We start from the raw sequence: 17912 nt of genomic DNA, 5'->3' as shown, positions 1-17912 counted from the left end.
TGAGAGTAGCTGCCGTTTCTGAGAGGACGATTCGTAAGGAGGCCCCTGGCGCGGTTTCCCATTGCTCGTCCCTCTGCGGGCTTTGGCCATAGTTCAGCGGTGTCTAGAGGGTGGTCTGTTCTCGTTTACCTGCCTGACTTTCTGCAGAGGTACCTGTGGTTGGCCCAGTAGTAGGCTGTCGAAAGTGCCGGCCCCCGCGCCGGCGCCGGCTGCAGCCGGGTGGGAAGGCTCAAGATGGCGTGCCTGTTGGAGACCCCAATCCGCATGAGCGTCCTCTCGGTGAGTGACCCGCCGCAGCCGCTCGCTTGCCCGCGCGGGAGCTCGGGCCCAGCCCGCGCCATTCACCACCAACGCCGTCTGCCTCTTGGGCACCACCCCTTGGGGTGGCCTCTGGCTCAGCTCTGGGCCGGGGAGTGAGAGAGGGTGGGCGGGCGGGATAGACTGGATCCCAGCCGAGCTCGAGACGTCTCCAACTCCCGGAGCGCTCACCGGTGCCGGTTCTCAGGACGGCGTCCGGCGGGCGGGGTGGTTGGGCATACGGGCAGCTGGCCCAGCGGCGCGGCTTGGGCTTTGCCAGTTGTTTCACCGAGCCCTCCTCTTAGCGATGCCGGTTCCCCGGGGCCGAGCACTCTGCTCCGTGAGGCGCCGGGCTTGCCGCTGACCTGGAGATGAGTGCCCACTTAGCCACCCCTCCCCCCGGCCGCTGTGGCAAAAAGAGATAGAGGGTTCTTGGCCCCCACAGGCTTGGAGCTACCACGCCAGATCTGTGTGGCTTCTATCTCTTCCCAGCACCTGGTCACGGGCTGGAGCTGCTTGCTTCTTGGCAACGGGGATTTCATATCAGTTGCAACGTCTCCTAGTGTGTGTAGTTCTTTAAGCTCCCTTTCTCCGCTCTGCTGTGGAGGTCTCAGCCCTGTGAGTCTGAAGGAACCTGTGCCTGGCATTCCTTTTTCCTTCAAGGGGAGTCAAATGTTTAAAAAAAGGAATGTATTGACATACCAGAAAGCAAACCTAGTTTGCTTGTTGAAGTTTAAAAATAAAACCAGAACGCGACTTTCATCGTGTACTGTGTTGCTCTTGAGAGAACCAGGACCAGGGTTGAAAGTTACTAGAAGGTACCTTAGAAGGGTTTTGCAACAAATGAGAGCTGTGCAACTGAGAAAAGTCAGTTTACCAGAGGCCCATTTGTTGTAGTTGGAAACCAGCCGGCAAAGATTGGTTGACCATCTTTTAGATTTGTCGTGGAAGTCAATCCGATGTTGAGAGGGTGGCTGGATTGTAGATGACTTGTCAGGTTCCGTGAGTCTGTGGCTTCAACTGGTTTCTTTTCTCTTCGGTGACTTCTCCCATAAACACACTCACCTATCTTAGCAGTTAGCACGTTTGCAACAATTCGCTTTAGAGCATTGTTGCAGTTAGAACATTGTTGCAGTTAGAGCATTGTTGCAGTTAGAGCATTGTTGCAGTTACAGAATTGTGGTATATTCTACCTTGATAATTTTTTTGTAAGGAGGGAAGCCGTACAGAAATATTTTCTCTGATCCATTTTAGTAATCCCTTTTTAAAAATTTTTAACTGTGACTGGGGAAATAATGTTCACCTAAGCATTGAATTTAAATTCAGTTACCACACCTCTGACTGACACCTAGGAACATTTTATGGGCGAACAGGCCAATGACTTTTCCATCATTATGCTGTTGTTTTTAAGTCGCTTTTCTCAATTCCCTTTAATTATTCTCATTTATCCTTAACTTCACTTGAAGCGTCTTTATTTTTGTACGTTTTCAACTCATGTAGCGTACAGTTGAATTTTTTGTTTTGTTTTGTTTTCACTCCCTTAGTAATATTTCCTATTAAACTTTGTGCAAAAACTTCTTGAAGAGTGTTCTGTACTTCTAGTTGGGATTTGCTTTAGCCCCAGTCTCACTGGGCCTCTCTTCCCCTCCACCTCCAACCACCTGTTATTTTTGTTGTTGTTGTTATTGTTGTTGTTTTAAGGTTTTCAGAGTCTCAGGGTCTGGTCTTTCAGTTCATCAGTTCTGGAGCCTTGGGAAATCAGAGCTTTGGATAAATGATTTAAGCTGTCTAGCCTTATTGATAATAATAATTTCAACTGAAGCCTGGATCTTTCAAAGTTCTACCTAGGGCACCACTTTTTGAAATACAAAATGCAGATGGAACAGGAATTAATAATCAAAAATTATCTTGAAAATAATTGACCCCTTTAATAGGCTACTTATTTTGCACAAGCTGTGTACAACACTGTTTAATGTATGCTTTAGGGAATGCACGATTGAGCTCAGCTATACCCTCAGGGAACTCACTGGTCTGAATGACTCCATAGCTTGAAAAACATAATTCACACCAGGGGCAGATCAAATGGTTTAGAGAATTTCCCTTCAAGGCCCTTTATATCTTCTCCTCTCTGGTGGCTCAGATGGTAAAGAAATCTACTTGCAATGCATGAGACCTGGGTTCGATCCCTGGGTTGGGAAGATCCCCTGGAGAAGGGAATGGCAACCCACTCCAATATTCTTGCCTGGAGAATTCCATAGACAGTGGAGCCTGGTGGGATACAGTCCATGGGGTCACAAAGAGTCAGACATAACTGAGCGACTAACCACAACCTCTCTGAGAGATCTCATTCATTCTAAACGTTACCTGTAGTCAACTCACACATCTACATTGTCAGCCTTGACTGTCCTCCATCTGATCTCATGTGTTCAGTTGTGTGGATGTTAGCCATCACTTCCAACAAAGCACATTCCTTCTCCTAAGAGAACTTAGTCCTGACTTCCCATTTCTGTTAATGGTACTGTCTTTCATGGATCACTCACCATTAAACCGCTTGAATCATCTTTGACTCTTCCCTCTTTCATGCCCCTGAAGCTAATCAGTCCTTAAGTTCTTTTGGCTCTTCATTCTCAGTGTTTTGCACATCTGTCTGTTCCTGTGACCGTCTTCTCTTTCAGGACCTCATCATTTTATGCCTGCATTACCACAGTTCCTTGCCGTTTATTTTACTGCCTCTAATAGTTTTTACTGCCTCTAGTAGTCCAGTTCTCCACATTAATTTTCCTAGCACACAGGACACACAGTTTCCTTGTTTCAATTCTTCAGTGGATTCCTGTTGATGAAAGGATGCTATTCCTATTCAGCTTTGGATATAAGATTCTTTATCCTCTGCATGAACCTCCTATCCCATATAAAATGGCTTTCTCAAGTTAGAGTGATCTCGGATTCTTACAAACCTCAGTAGCCCTTGTCTGCCTGCCCATTTGCACACATGAATTCTAGCTTTATATGTAACATATTTTGAGCTTTTGTCATTTGCCGAGCATGGCATTGGGTTTGAGAATACAGTGGTGAACTGCACAGACTGTCTCTGCCTTCTTGGAGATGAGTCTAATGGGGGAGAGATGTCATAGATCAAAATGTCACAGAGGTCTTTGTGAACGATGATTAGTGTTATGAATGAAAAATACAGGATGCTGTACCAGCATGTAATAGAGGAATGTGTTCAAATATAGAGGTCAGTGAGCTAGGAAAGGTTTCCCTGAAGGAGTGACAATGAGCTAATAGTTCAAGGACAAGTAAGAACTAACTAGAAAAACAAGAGCATTCCAGGCAAGCTGGAATCCAGCTGAAATTAAGATTGAAATCAAGCTGGAATCAAGATTGCCAGGAGAAATATCAATAACCTCAGATATGCAGATGACATCACCTCCCTGATAGCTCAGTTGGTAAAGAATCCACCTGCAATGCAGGAGACCCGGGTTCAATTCCCGGGTTGGGAAGATCCACTGGAGAAGAGATAGGCTACCCACCCAGTATTCTTGGGCTTCCCTTGTGGCTCAGCTGGTAAAGAATCCGCCTGCAATGCTGGAGACCTGGGTTCGATCTCTGGGTTGGGAAGATCCCCTGGAGAAAGGAAAGGCTACCCACTCCAGTATTCTGGCCTGGAGAATTCTATGTCATGGGGTCATAAAGTGTCAGACATGACTGAGTGACTTTCACTTTATGGCAGAAAGCAAAGAAGAGCTAAAGAGGCTCTTGATGAAAGTGAAAGAGAGTGAAAGAGTTGGCTTAAAACTCAACATTCAAAAAACTAAGATTACTTTATGATGAATAGATGGGAAAACAATGGAAACAGTGACAAATTTTATTTTCTTGGGCTCCAGAATCACTGCAGATGGTGACAGCCATGAAATTAAAAGACACTTGTTTCTTTGAAGAAAAGCTATGACCAACCGAGACAGCATATTAAAAAGCAGAGACATTACTTTGCCAACAAAGGTTGTCTAGTCAAAACTATGGTTTTTCCAGTAGTCATGTATGGATGTGAGAGTTGGACTATAAAGAAAGCTGAGTGTTGAATAATTGATGCTTTTAAACTGTGGTATTGGAGAAACTCTTGAGAGTCCCTTGGACAGCAAGGAGATCAAACCAGTCAATTCTAAAGGAAATGAGTCCTGAATATTCGTTGGCAGGACTGATGCTGAAGCTGAAACTCCAGTACTTTGGCCACCTGATGCAAAGAACTGATCCATTAGAAAAGACCCTGATGCTGGGAAAGAGTGAAGGGAAGGGGGTGACAGAGGATGCGATGGTTGGATGGCATCACCGACTCGACGGACATGAGTTTGAGTAAGCTCCGGGAATTGGTGATGGACAGGGAGGCCTGGTGTGCTGCAGTCCACGGGGTCATAAAGAGTTGGACATGACTAAGCAACTGAACTGAACTGATTCCAGGCAAAGGAAACTTGTGTTGCAGAGGCCCTGAGGCTTTTAGTAATTATTCTGTTTTATCTTCTTAGAGAGTAAAGTAATTCAGAGGTAAATGTTGGACCTTTCCTTCTTTTTAATCTAGCTACTCTTTATAGATCTTCCCTGGTGTCTCAGACAGTGAAGAATCTGACGGCAATGCTGGACACCCAGGTTCGATCCCTGGGTGGGGAAGATCCCCTGGAGGAGGGCATGGCACTCCAGTATTCTTGCCTGGAGAACCTGCACAAAGGAACCTGGCAGGCTACAGTCAATGTGGTGGCAAAGAGTTGGACACAACTGAGCCACTAACACACTTTCACTCTTTATAACACTATGTTTTTTGTATGCTAGATTCTCAATAAATATTTGATTGAACTGTGTATTTGGAGGAATTGGAGGAAATCTCCAGGTGTCTTTCTTGGTCATAGCCATGATCACCCTATCCCTCTTTCGTTTGCATTTAGCATTACAGTGTCACTGTTTTCAACACATTTATACATTTTCCCAAACTTTGGGTGATTTTACATTGATTGCATTTTTTAAAAGTTTTTATTTTGAGATAGCTACAGATCCACAGGAAGTTGCAAAGAAAGTACAAAGAGATCGTTATGTATACTATGCCCAGTTCCCCCTTTTGGTCACATTTTATTTAACTATTATATAATATCAAAACCACATAACCATTATTGGTATAAATATGTATGTACCTCTCTATCATGTTATCACATGTGTATATTTGTGTAACAACATGGTTAAGATCTCCCTCATGCTACTTTTTTACAGTCACACCTTCCTACTCCCCCACACCCGGTATCTCTAACTCTGGGCAACAATTAATCTCTTCTCCATCTCTATGGTTTTGTCATTTTTCTATAGTGTTACATAAGTGGAGTCATATGGCATGTGACCTTTTGAGATTGGGTTTTGTCGTTCAGCATAATGCCCTGGAGATCCATCTAAGCTGTTGTAGCTGTGTCAATAGTTTCTTCCTTTTAATTGCTGAGTAGTATCCCATGATATGGATTTATGATATGGATGTCTGAAAGATAGTTTGCTTAACTGTTCTCCTATTAGAAATTTCGGTTGTTGCAGTTTTTGGCTGTTAAAGCCTGCAATGAACAAACAGGTACAGGCTTTTCCGTGGACATAACTTTTTGTATCTCTGAGATAAATGCCCAGTAGTGCAATTTTAGGTTCTGTGGTCAATGTATGTTTAGTTCTTAAACTGACAAACTTTTCCAGAGTGACTGTACCATTTTACATTCCCACCAGTAACATAGGAAAGACCCAGTTTCTTTGTATGATCACTAGCATTTGGCATTAGTTTTTATTTTAGCTGTTCTAATAGATGTATAGTGATATCTCATCATGGTCTTAATATACATTTTTAGTAATATTTTCATTACTTGCCATTTGTATTTTATTGAAATATGAATAAAATATTTTAGTGAAGTATTTTTTCATGTCCTTTTGCACACTTTCTAATTGGACTATTTGGTTTTTGACCGTAGGGTTTTGAAAGTTCTTTGTATATTCTAGATATGAGTACTTGGTCAGATAGATACTTCAAGAATATTTTCTCCCAGCGTGTAGCTTATCTTTTCATCCTCTTAAACATAGTTTAGAAAATGAACTTTGATCTCAATTTCACACTAGAAATTAATTCAAAATGGATCATAGATTTAATTGTAAAATATAAAATAAAACTTCTAGAATAAACAGAAAATTTCCAGAACCTTGGGTTTGGTAACAAATTCTTAGATATAACATCAAAAGCATGATCCGTTTTTTTTTTAATTGATAACTGGACTTAAAATGAAATTTTATGCTTTTTGAAAGACCCCGTTAAGAGGATGATTACACTTTGGTCACTTTGTAATGGTTTGAGAAACAAAATGATAAAATACCTTTGAATCATACTGTAGGCTGCAGAGACAGCTAAGACCTTCCTTACATTCTTTTTCCAGTGCCATTATGCCTATTTGACAAGCAGCTATTTGAACTGTATAGGATGTTCCAAGTCTGGATATTCCTTGATTTTGTTCTGTTCTTGACGATTATAAACATTAGTTGGTCTTAAAGTGCATAGTGATTTACTTTTTTACATGGACAACTGACAAGAGTTTTAAAAAGTTGTTCTTTTCTGTGAAGTTAAGCCCAACCATCCTATAAGTATGAATTTGGTCTCTCTTGGTTTTTAGTAGCAAATGCAAAGTAAAATCTCGTAAGCTCATTTTAAAGTTTTCTCTTTGTTTACTCTACAAAACACCTGTGAAGACAGGGTATGTCAGGAGTTGGTGCTAAAAGAAAATCAGTATGAACTTCCTAATCTTTAATGGGAATGTGTGAAGAACAGAAGATGCTCATTGTATGTTTCTGGACATCTTGCTATCTTTTTAAGGAAAGATTGCCACCTGAATTCAGACATCAAATGGTCAAGAAGTCATTTATGCTTTATCAAGAATTAGGTAGGGTCTTCCAGTTTCACTTGGAGATCTGGTCTTATTTCCTCCCATTCTTACCAAGAATTTTTAAAGTAGTGCCAAGAGCCAGGAATTTCAGTTACTTTGATTTTTATCTTTTTGATTTCGACAGTTGTTTTGCAGTGCTGTGTATCGTGTTGGCTTCTAAGTAAAGGTATGGAATTATTGACAAAGGAGGATTTCTGTTATTATCTGGAAATTGGAGAACACCTACCCTCACTGAGCAGTAGTGCTGTGATCCTTAGGACTGTTTAGATAGGAATGAAAAGTATTCCAAATAAGAGCTGTTTTGCAGAAACAGCTCCCACTTGTCACTTCGGTAAAAGAAAACTGTTTTGATCTCATTTCATAAACTCAGAAGAATAAAGAATTAGCTGCATTCTCTGGTATAGTCATAAAAAAGTTATTGGGGGAGGGGAATGATGAGACAGAGTTGTGCTTTCTATTAAAAATGAAAAGTTCAGATTCCAGCCTGTAGAATCTATTAATATTTGGAAGTCTTTACCACCTGCAAAATGATTACAGACTACACAATTCTTTTGTTTCAGGAAGAATTTATTAGGCTTTCAATAAGTTGTAAGACATGACTGATTGAATAAGGGGAATGAAGAAAAGGAGAGTCATAATCATGGTCAAGTATGATTGGCAAGATTTTTAGCTTTATATCTAGGTGGTATCCTCTACTGATATGGTGAGGATTAGAAGCAGAACATGTTAGACGAAAGTGAAAGTGAAACTCTCTCAGTCTCATCCGACTCTTTGCAACCCCATGGACTATACAGTCCATGGAAGCCAGAATACTGCAGTGAGTAGCTGTTCCCTTCTCCAGGGAATCTTCCCAACCCAGGGATCAAACCCAGGTCTCCCACATTACAGATGAATTCTTTGCCAGCTGAGTCACCGGGGAAGCCCAAGAATACTGGAATGGGTAGCCTATCCCTTTTCCAGCAGATCGTCCCAACCTAGGAATCGAACCAGGGTCTCCTGCACTGTAGGCAGATTCTTTACCAGCTGAGCTACCAGGGAAGCCTGTGTTAGAGGAATAAGGAAGAAAAATGAGTTTCATTTTGGACATGCTGCGTTTTCTGGAAATTCATTTAGAGGTGTCCAATAGGCAGTTGGATATTCTGGAATGTTTTCCACAGCACCAGGCAGTTTTCTCTAGTCCTCTGTGGATATCAGCTGGGTGCCCTACAGTTTAGCTCAGTTCTGATACTGTTTACTTGAAAATAGTATTTGATTCCACAGGTTAAGTCCTGTAAGACTGACCCTGCTTCAGACAGCAGTTGCAAGTCCACATTGTTATCCTGTCCTCTGACTGACCAGATATAATCAAGGGATTGTACTACTCCCTTCTTGGATTCAGTTATTTGTCAGAATGGTTCACAAAACTCAGCAAAACATTTACTTATGTTTACCAGTTTATTTTAAAGGATAGATGAATAGCCAGGTGAAGAGGTACATAGGTCAAGATCTAGAAAGGTCCCAAGTTCAGGAACTTCTGTCCCTGTGGAACTGGGGTACAAAATCTTCCTGGCCTGTGGATCCATTCACCTACCTGGAAACTCATCACATTTTATTTAGGAATGTTTATAGAGCTTTAATCTCCAGCCTCCCTCTCTTCCATTTCCCAGAGGTTGGTGGCTGGGACTGAAAGTTCCAGCCCTCTAATCACTTGGTCTTTCTGGTAACCAGTCCCAACTTGAGGCTGTCTAGGGCCCCAGCCTGATTATTTATTAGCATAAGCTCTTGAAAGGGATGCCTTATGAATAAGTAAAGATACTCATATAACGCAGGAAACTTTTCAAGACTTTCAGGAGCTTTGTGCCAGGAACTGGAAGAAAGACTGAATATACTAGGCTGACCAAAAAGTTCATTCAGGAATGGAAAACCTGAATGAACTTTTTGGTTAACCCATTCTTTATTAAACTACAGATATAAAGGTTTATGATTACAGCCATGAAATTAAAGGATGCTTACTCCTTGGAAGGAAAGTTATGACCAACCTAGATAACATATTCAAAAGCAGAGACATTACTTTGCCAACAAAAGTCTGTCTAGTCAAGGCTATGGTTTTTCCAGTAGTCACGTATAGATGTGAGAGTTGGACTGTGAAGAAAGCTGAGCGCTGAAGAATTGATGCTTTTTAACTGTGGTGTTGAAGAAGACTCTTGAGAGTGCCTTGGACTGCCAGGAGATCCAACCGTTAGTCCATTCTGAAGGAGATCAGCCCTGGGATTTCTTTGGAAGGAATGATGCTAAAGCTGAAACTCCAGTACTTTGGCCACCTCATGTGAAGAGTTGACTCATTGGTAAAGACTCTGATGCTGGGAGGGATTGGGGGCAGGAGGAGAAGGGAACGACAGAGGATGAGATGGCTGGATGGCATCACCTACTCGATGGACGTGAGTTTGAGTGAACTCCGGGAGTTGGTGATGGACAGGGAGGCCTGGCATGCTGCAGTTCATGGAGTCGCAAAGAGTTGGACATGACTGAGCGACGGAACTGAACTGATAAAGGTCTAATGGGCTTTCCAGGTGGCACAGTGGTAAAGAATCTGCCTCCCAATGCAGGCCATGCAGGAGACATGGGTTTGATCCCTGGGTTGGAAAGATTCCCTGGAGAAGAAAATGGCAACCAAGTCCAATATTCTTGCTGGGAAAATTCTGTGGACAGATGAGCTTGGCAGGCTACAGTTCATGCGGTCATGAAGAGTTGGACATGATTGAGTGATTGAACATACGTAAAGGTCTAGTGCTTATACCTGGGGAGATGATTATTATTGGGAATCATCAGTACATTGATCTGTGGATCCTAGCCTTTTAGGTTTAAGAGGCTCAACACCATCTTCCCCAGAAAAACATGCATCTGCCTAAAGAATCACATAATTTCAAGAGGCTCATGAATTCCCTGAAACCCACACAAAAATCTTGAGTTAACAGTTCCTATTCTTTATTCATTCCAGTCAGTCAGAAAAACATATCACAAAATTTAAAACTCATCTAAAATAATTTTAGAATGGTAACAAATTATAATACAAGGTTTTAAAAGTCATGTAAGGTACCATGTGGGAGACTTGGCTCTGAAGAACTATAATCTTTTTCCCAGAATATACCAGTGATCTTCCCCAAGGTGTACTGTATCTACAGAAAGGACTTTGTTGTAGCAGATGATGTAGCAGACCTGGGAGACAGAGCTAAGTGAGAAATTTCAGTAGGACAAAGTAAGGTCTGTTGCTGCTGCTGCTAAGTCACTTCAGTCGTGTCCGACTCTGTGCGACCCCGTAGACAGCAGCCCACCAGGCTCCCCCGTCCCTGGGATTCTCTAGGCATGAACACTGGAGTGAGTTGCCATTTCCTTCTCCAATGCATAAAAGTGAAAGTGAAGTCGCTCAGTCGTGTCCGACTCTTCACGACCCCATGGACTGCAGCCTACTAGGCTTCTCCGTCCATGGGATTTTCCAGGCAAGAGTACTGGAGTGGGGTGCCATCGCCTTCTCCGTAAGTAAGGCCTGGACACAGGCAAAGTGGAATAGATTGAAATTACAAGTGGCCCATGATATTGGCATAATAGTCACAGACCTCAATGTGGATGATGGTCAGGTAGATCCTGAGTGGTACTATGATCCAAAAGTTAACACACCAATTGCTGGAAGAGACAGACTGAGTATGGGTCAAGCACCATGGATAGCTCCAAGGCAAAGGTATTTACTGCCTCTAAAACTGAAACAAAGAAAGCCCTTTTTCCCCCCTTTTTTAAATAAGGAGACAGGTAGCCTGTCTGGACTGTGTCACTTCTGAGGTGTACCATGAAAGATGGTACCCTGGATCTCTACGTCATTACATGACTGTAGTCTTGAAGAATAATTCAAACTATTTTTATGGTCTAGGACAATATCACACCCATGTCTGAGTAGCCTCATTCTGTTATGTCAGGATTGAGAAGTCAGCATTTCAGTGCACCCTAGTGGATTTCCTGGGCTATCTTAACATTTTAGAAGGCATCTAAATAAACCTTTGCCAACCTAGAGAATGTCTCAATCTCTGTAAAACTCCTCACAACCCTTGTCACTCCAATGAGAAGGTTCTTGCTCCCTTGAACTTCAGATTCTCCTGTTTGGCACCATAAATCCTCACATGATTCATTTATTCTATCCAGAGGGATCTCTTTTTGGCCCTCAGTCTTCAGACATTTTTGTCTACATTGAAGAGTAAATGAATATAATTTAATAGTGAGAAGGAATCTTAAAAATCATCTAGACTCAAATATGTAAAGAAAGCTGAGTGCTGAAGAATTGATACTTTTGAACTGTGGTGTTGAAGAAGACTCTTGAGAGTCCCTTGGACTGCATGGAGATCCAACCAGTTCATCCTGAGGAAATCAGTCCTGAATATTCATTGGAAGGACTGATGCTGAAGCTGAAACTCCAGTACTTTGGCCACCTGGTACAAAGAACTGACTCACTAGAAAAGACCCTGATGCTGGGAAAGATTGAAGGCGGGAGGAGAAGGGGACAACAGAGGATGAGATGGTTGGGTGGCATCACCGACTCAATGGACATGAGTTTGAGTAAGCTCTGGGAGTTGGTGATGGGTAGGGAAGCCTGGTGTACTGGAGTCCATGGGGTCACAGAGTTGGACACGACTGAGCGACTGAACTGAACTGAGCTGTTCAAATAGCTGTTTGTGATTTGTACCATACTTTAAAAAGATAAACATTGCAGTATGCATGTTAAATTGCTTCCAGTTCTTCAGACCACCTATTACAGCAAGAGCTGTAATAATATTTTATTACATTAGAAACTCACTACAGAAAAAGTGGGCTTTTTTGGTAGCTCAGACGGTAAAGCGTCTGCCTACAATGCAGGAGAGAAGGAAATGGCACCCCACTCCAGTACTCTTGCCTGGAAAATCCCATGGATGGAGGAGCCTGGTAGGCTACAGTCCATGGGGTCACAAAGAGTCGGACACGACTAAGTGACTTCACTTTCACAGAAAAAGTAGAGGCTGTTCTTCATATTTCTTTTAAACTGTCATCTGATTTTCCTGTTGTGAAAAAGAATCCTCTTTGTGTGAGTAAAATTATGGAGTCTTGGTGTGAAAGAAGCTTGCAGACAGTCTTTAGTTTGTCCTAGTCACTTTCTTATCGGGAAAAACTGAGAACCAGAGAGGTTGACCTGTCCACTGTCATATACTATCATCTATAAAGTGTCAGAGTCAGGTTTCCAAATATGTAATTAGAAAAATATTTTTTGTGTGCACGACCTTACATTTTAGTATTTTATTTGCAGACTTTCTGTGAGTACTGACTTATTTGCTAATTATTTTAAAATAAGTTCTTTTAACATGTAAAATCTGATTTTCAGTCTTAATCATTTACTAAGAGGGAGCCTGGTTGGTTTCCATCTATGGGATGGCACAGAGTCGGACACAGCTGAAGCAACATAGCAGCAGCAGCAGCAGCAGGCTGCCTCTTATCCAAGTAGGTTAAGTTAACAATTACATATTTAAGTATTTTCATGATTGTGTTTATGAGATTGAAACAGATTAAATTCTAGGAATTTTGGTTGTCATAAGTACGTTATATTCTATGCAGATGGGATCTGGCCAGACTCAAGTGCCATTTTATAAACTTTGAAAGTTGCTAGAGACTGCAGAAAAGAAGGGCTTTGGTGAATTTTGGGAGGGAGGATGCTTCAAACTTCTAGAATCACCAAAGAATGAATCCCATGATTTTTTAAAAAGTAAAGATAAAAGTAGTTTAAAAAATACTATGTGATAGGTCTGCAAAAATTGAATGAGAACCTGATTGAGTCTAATCAGGCTAAAAGTTTACTAGAATACAGAAAAGTAAAAGAAAAACCAAAATATGTACGAAATTTTGAGTTTACTTAGGCATTTTCTTCTAATTTTTCTTCCTTTTGGAGGCAGGTGGGAATTTTTTAATACACAGGAGGGTATGATAGCTGCAAGGAAAAGGTCAGTCTTTGTTGATTGGAGCTGAAACTCCAATACTTTGGCCACCTGATTCGAAGAACTGACTTATTTGAAAAGACCCTGATACTGGGACAGATTGAAGGCGGGAGGAGAAGGGGACGACAGAGGATGAGATGGTTGGATGGCATCACCTACTCGATGGACGTGAGTTTGAGTAAACTCTGGGAGTTGGTGAAAGACAGGGAGGCCTGGTGTGCTGCAGTTCATGCGGTCGCAAAGAGTCGGGCGCCACTGAGCAACTGAACTGAACTGAACTGTTGATATTATCCTTTTTTGTCCTGTTTCAGAGGGAGGTAAATTTTACCCCATCAATATTAGGGGAAAAAATTCTCCAGCAGTTAGTTTTCTTTAATGGTGAAATTATGGCAGAGAAATACAGTGTCACTAGAACTCTTCAAGCAGCAATGAGGCAGTATTTAGGATATTGTGACTTTATCTCACCAGAACACAGTCAAAACATGGGGAAGGGGTGACATATGATTTGATAGTAAAGCACAGTTGAGTAAAATTTCAAAGTACCAGATTTCTGATGTTCTGGATTGTGACAGCCCGGATCTCTTTAGTGATACTATACAAACACATCAGGGACTTCCCAGGTGGTGCTAATGGTAAAGAACTCACCTGCCAATGCAGGAGACCTAAGAGACACTGGTTCGATCCCTGGGGTCGGGAAGATCCCCTGGGGAAGGGCATGGCAACCCACTCCAGGATTCTTCCCTGGAGAATCCCATGGACAGACGAGCCTGGCCGGCTACAGTCCATAGGGTCGCAAAGAGTCGGACACGAGTGAAGGGGCTTAGCACACATGCGTGCACAAACACATCAAGTTTTCTTGGACTTTAAAATGAATAATTGTGAATCTGTGACTGATCTAAGCAGTACAGTTATTTGGGAGTTCAGAAAATTGGGAAGCATTTGTTTGGACTGAGAGTTTTGGAGGCATCAGAAAATCAAATCTTGGTTTTAAATTGGGATGGAGAAGAGGATCTGAAGCTCGCAGTTGACTGGAATTTTAAGAACTGTTTCATTTAGTGATTCTCAACTCTACCAGACTCCACACCCTCTTCTTAAAACATATTTAGAAGCACCTCTTTGGCTCTCCTGAAGTGAAATTCATTAGTAACTGTTCTCACATGTAAATTTTTAAGGGTTGGCATGATGCCCCAGCTGTGTTAAGGGAGAAAGAGTAGGAAACTATGCCATTTAAATGAGTAAATACTCAGGTAATGGGAAGAAGTAATAAAGTAGTGCTGTGCTGTGCTAAGTCATGTCCTACTCTTGAGACCCCATGGACTGTAGCCCACCAGGCTCTTCTGTCCATGGGGATTCTCCAAGCAAGAATACTAGAGTGGGTGGCCATGTCCTCCTTCGGGGGATCTTCCCAACCCAGGGATCGAATGCAGGTCTTCCGCATTGCAGTCAGATTCTTTACTGTCTGAAACACCAGGGAAGCCCAAGAATACTGGAGTGGGCAGCCTATCCCTTCTCCAGAAGAACTTCCTGACCCGGAAATCTAGCTGGGGTCTCCTGCATTGCAGGTGGATTCTTTATGAGCTGAGCTACCCAGGAAGCCAAATAAAGAGGTGATGTATTTGCAAGTAAGGTTAGTTTAGCTATAAATATGACTGTTGTATGACAGATTGATATAGGTATGATGTGATGGTTACCTAAATACAATAAATGATATTAATTTTAATGTGACTTTCTGAAACAAAAGGTACTTTTGGTAAAGTACCTAACAAGACAAAGTTCAAGTCCAACCTTTTCTATATTCTTTTGGGAATTGCATTTTTTGAAAATGTTATAATAAAAAGATGCTGAACATATATTGTGTTTGTATGTAAAATGGAGTTAGAGTCTAGGCTCAGGATATTAAAATAAAGTTTATTTTGCGACATGACTCTATAATGGAAAGTCTTTTGGAATGTGGGCCTGTTGTCCCTCTCACAGGACATGTAGCATCCTTGGTCCTTGCCCATTAGATATTAGTAGCATACACTGTCGTTCTGACAGTCGCAAATCACTTCCATAGATTTACAGAACGCATTTTAGGCAGTAGTGCTGTCCGTGTTGAGAACAGTTCTCTGGTGATGTGTGTGTATTAGTATGCCTTCCTCTTTCTCCTCTGCACTCCTCCCTTCCCCCAGCCTGTGAAGTGTATAGTATGAGATGGAAATAAAATGTGCTGTTAAATGTTTCCCCCCATAGCATGTATAGCCCTCTAATATCCGGCATCATTTATTTACTATGTTTATTGCTTTTTATCATACTCCCCTTGCTGAAATGTCAGTTCTGCAAAGGTGGGCTTTTTTTGGTCATTGCCTAGGCTGTGTAGTTGTTTAACTGTTGACTGAATTAAAGAGTACAACTTTAGCTTTCTTTTGTAGTCCCGAGTGTATGTTATAATCACAGTAGTACTAAACTGCATTTCTCAAACACACCACATTGCTTCAGAACTCTTGCGTGTGCTGTGGTCTCTACCTCAAGTCCTTGTCTTTTTTTCTTCCCTTTTCACCTAACAATAATATTAGTCTTTCAGATTAATCATCCTGCTGCTTAGATACCATCTCCCATTCCACCTCTAACTTCTGTACTTCAGTTAATTATATCTTCAACTTTCTTTTTATTTTGTGTTCATTTTTATGGTTATACTTATCCTCTGGTAGAAATAACAACTGTAACTTACTTACCTGTTTCCTTTCTGTGTTGAATGCCTTGAGGGTAAGGGACTGTAGCTTATCTCTGTTACCAGCACCTAGTAAATTAAAGATATTCACATGTTGAATTTCAGCATGAAATAGGTTTTAAATGAATCTTTGTAGAGCTCAGACATTCTGTTTTTGGGGTTGTATTCCTTTCATCTCTCCCCTAAACTAAGGTTTTCCTTGACAATGCTGAATGATCAACATTATGAATAATTTTATCTTGAAGTTCCTAGTAGTTTGTGGAATAATTGACATACTAAAGTTTGATTGGCAATAACCAGTTTAAAATTCATTTCTTAGGGGTCAGAATTCCCCATTGAGAATTAGAATATTTTAGTTTCTAAAGAACACATGAATTAAATGAGAAAATAGATATGAAAGTGCTTTGTAAACTATAACTTGCTAAACAAGTATCAGGTATTACAAAAATATTTATATTCTGTCTACCTTTTCTTTCTGGGTTGGTTGTATGGGAACGAGAACACTAGAGATGACTACTCCTTGGAACTTCCCCAGTGGTTAAGACTCTGCACTGCACTGCAGTGCGTGCGGGTTTGATTTCTCTTTGGAGAACTAAGATCCTGTGTGCTGTGCACTGTGGCCAAAAAAAAAAAGAAAGATTACTCCTTGACCTATGTATTGCTATTCTTAACTGTGATCAAATATTTTCTGAGTCTGTTGTTATACCTGCAGTTATAATGAAAGTTAGTAATAAAAAGTGCACTAATGATTGCTTTTAATGATTCTTTTCTACATTTTAAAGTTTTTTAAAAATCTCAAGTAATGAAAGGTTAGAGTTTTAAGTTCAGCACTCAAATGCATACTTACTTCTTGCTAAGTGCTTAGTTTGCTCTGAGAATAAGGCTGTTATCAGGTGAGGACAGGTATCTTTCTGAATGTGCTATGCTTGGTCACTCAGTCATGTCTCACTCTTTGAGACCCTAGGGATCTCAAAGAGATCCTGCTACGCTCCTCTGTCCATGGGGATTCTCCAGGCAAGAATACTGGAGTGGGTTACCATGCCCTCCTGCAGAGGATTTTCCCAACCCAGGAATTGAACCCAGGTCTCCCACTTTGCAGACAGATTCTTTACCATCTGAGCCACCAGGGAAGCCATCTGTCTGAATAATAAAGCTTTAACCATGAATATGAGTATCAATACCCAAGAAGAGCATTTGTTACACTTCAAAAAAATATTTTTTTTAATTCAAAAATAGAATTTTCCTGAAATCAGTATTTGTATGGATCATACATACAAAACAGGAGTTTCTCCTGTAATACATGCAAATGTATTATCTCATTTGCTCCATACTCTGAACTATGCGGTGACATCACCATTTTATACTTGAAGACAACAGTCTCAAAATTTTGTTTTTGCCCTGAGTCGTCAAGTAGTAGAACTAGGTTTCAAACCCATCTTCTAATGCCGGATCATGTTTTCTATTCTACCACTCAGTGCCTGAATATGGTAGAAATAAAGAACATACTATTTTAATGAATATACATAGAGCAAGATTTTAATGAAATGAAATTGATATTTTCTTATTAACATTTAAGAAATGTTAATGAAGACAATGAGTTCACTGTTCATTGTCTAATAAACCCATTGTTTCATTTCAGGTTTTAAAACTTCAGTTGAACACATTTACTTCTAATCTTTGAGTTAAATCCCATTCAAGTCTAGGACTTAGTAATTTAGTATTCAAGACCTTCCCCAAAGAATTTTTTTCCCCCCTAAAGTTAGGGTTTTATTCACCCCAGCCATGGGTAGTTTATTCAGAAGGGCAAGTAGATAATGTTCTAGTGTGCCTTTTCAGCATGTCTGACCAGTTTTCTGAGCTATCATTTTTTCCTCTTTTGTGCTACCAAAGAGGAATAAAAGGTAGGGTGAGCATATAGCCTGGTTTGTCTCCAACACTCTGCATTTATGCGTATTATCTGTGACAAGTATTAATAGTGCT

The 17912-nt window shown here is 41.1% G+C and overlaps 1 protein-coding gene across 7 annotated transcripts in view; it reads left to right on the top strand.

Annotated features, from left to right (window-relative positions):
• The first annotated feature begins 18 nt into the window (after nucleotides 1-18).
• Nucleotides 19-17912, top strand: part of ARMC8 (armadillo repeat containing 8) — a 109081-nt gene continuing 91187 nt past the window's right edge. For 2 of the 7 annotated variants that reach the window (XM_019961999.2, XM_070794293.1), the window contains exon 1: nucleotides 23-279. Coding sequence is in view for 6 of the 7 variants with exons in the window: in XM_070794293.1 (XP_070650394.1) it covers nucleotides 235-279 (45 nt within the window). In the remaining variant the exon portion in view is untranslated. Of the gene's footprint in view, nucleotides 280-17912 lie in introns of all 7 variants that reach the window. The other 5 variants (XM_070794282.1, XM_019961996.2, XM_019961978.2 and 2 more) reach the window with 5 other exon arrangements.

This window comes from Bos indicus, chromosome 1, assembly GCF_029378745.1.
Source record: "Bos indicus isolate NIAB-ARS_2022 breed Sahiwal x Tharparkar chromosome 1, NIAB-ARS_B.indTharparkar_mat_pri_1.0, whole genome shotgun sequence".
NCBI classification, from domain to species: Eukaryota; Metazoa; Chordata; class Mammalia; order Artiodactyla; family Bovidae; genus Bos; species Bos indicus.
The sequence above is the reverse complement of the archived record's forward strand: the minus strand, read 5'-3'. Positions and strand labels throughout refer to the sequence as shown.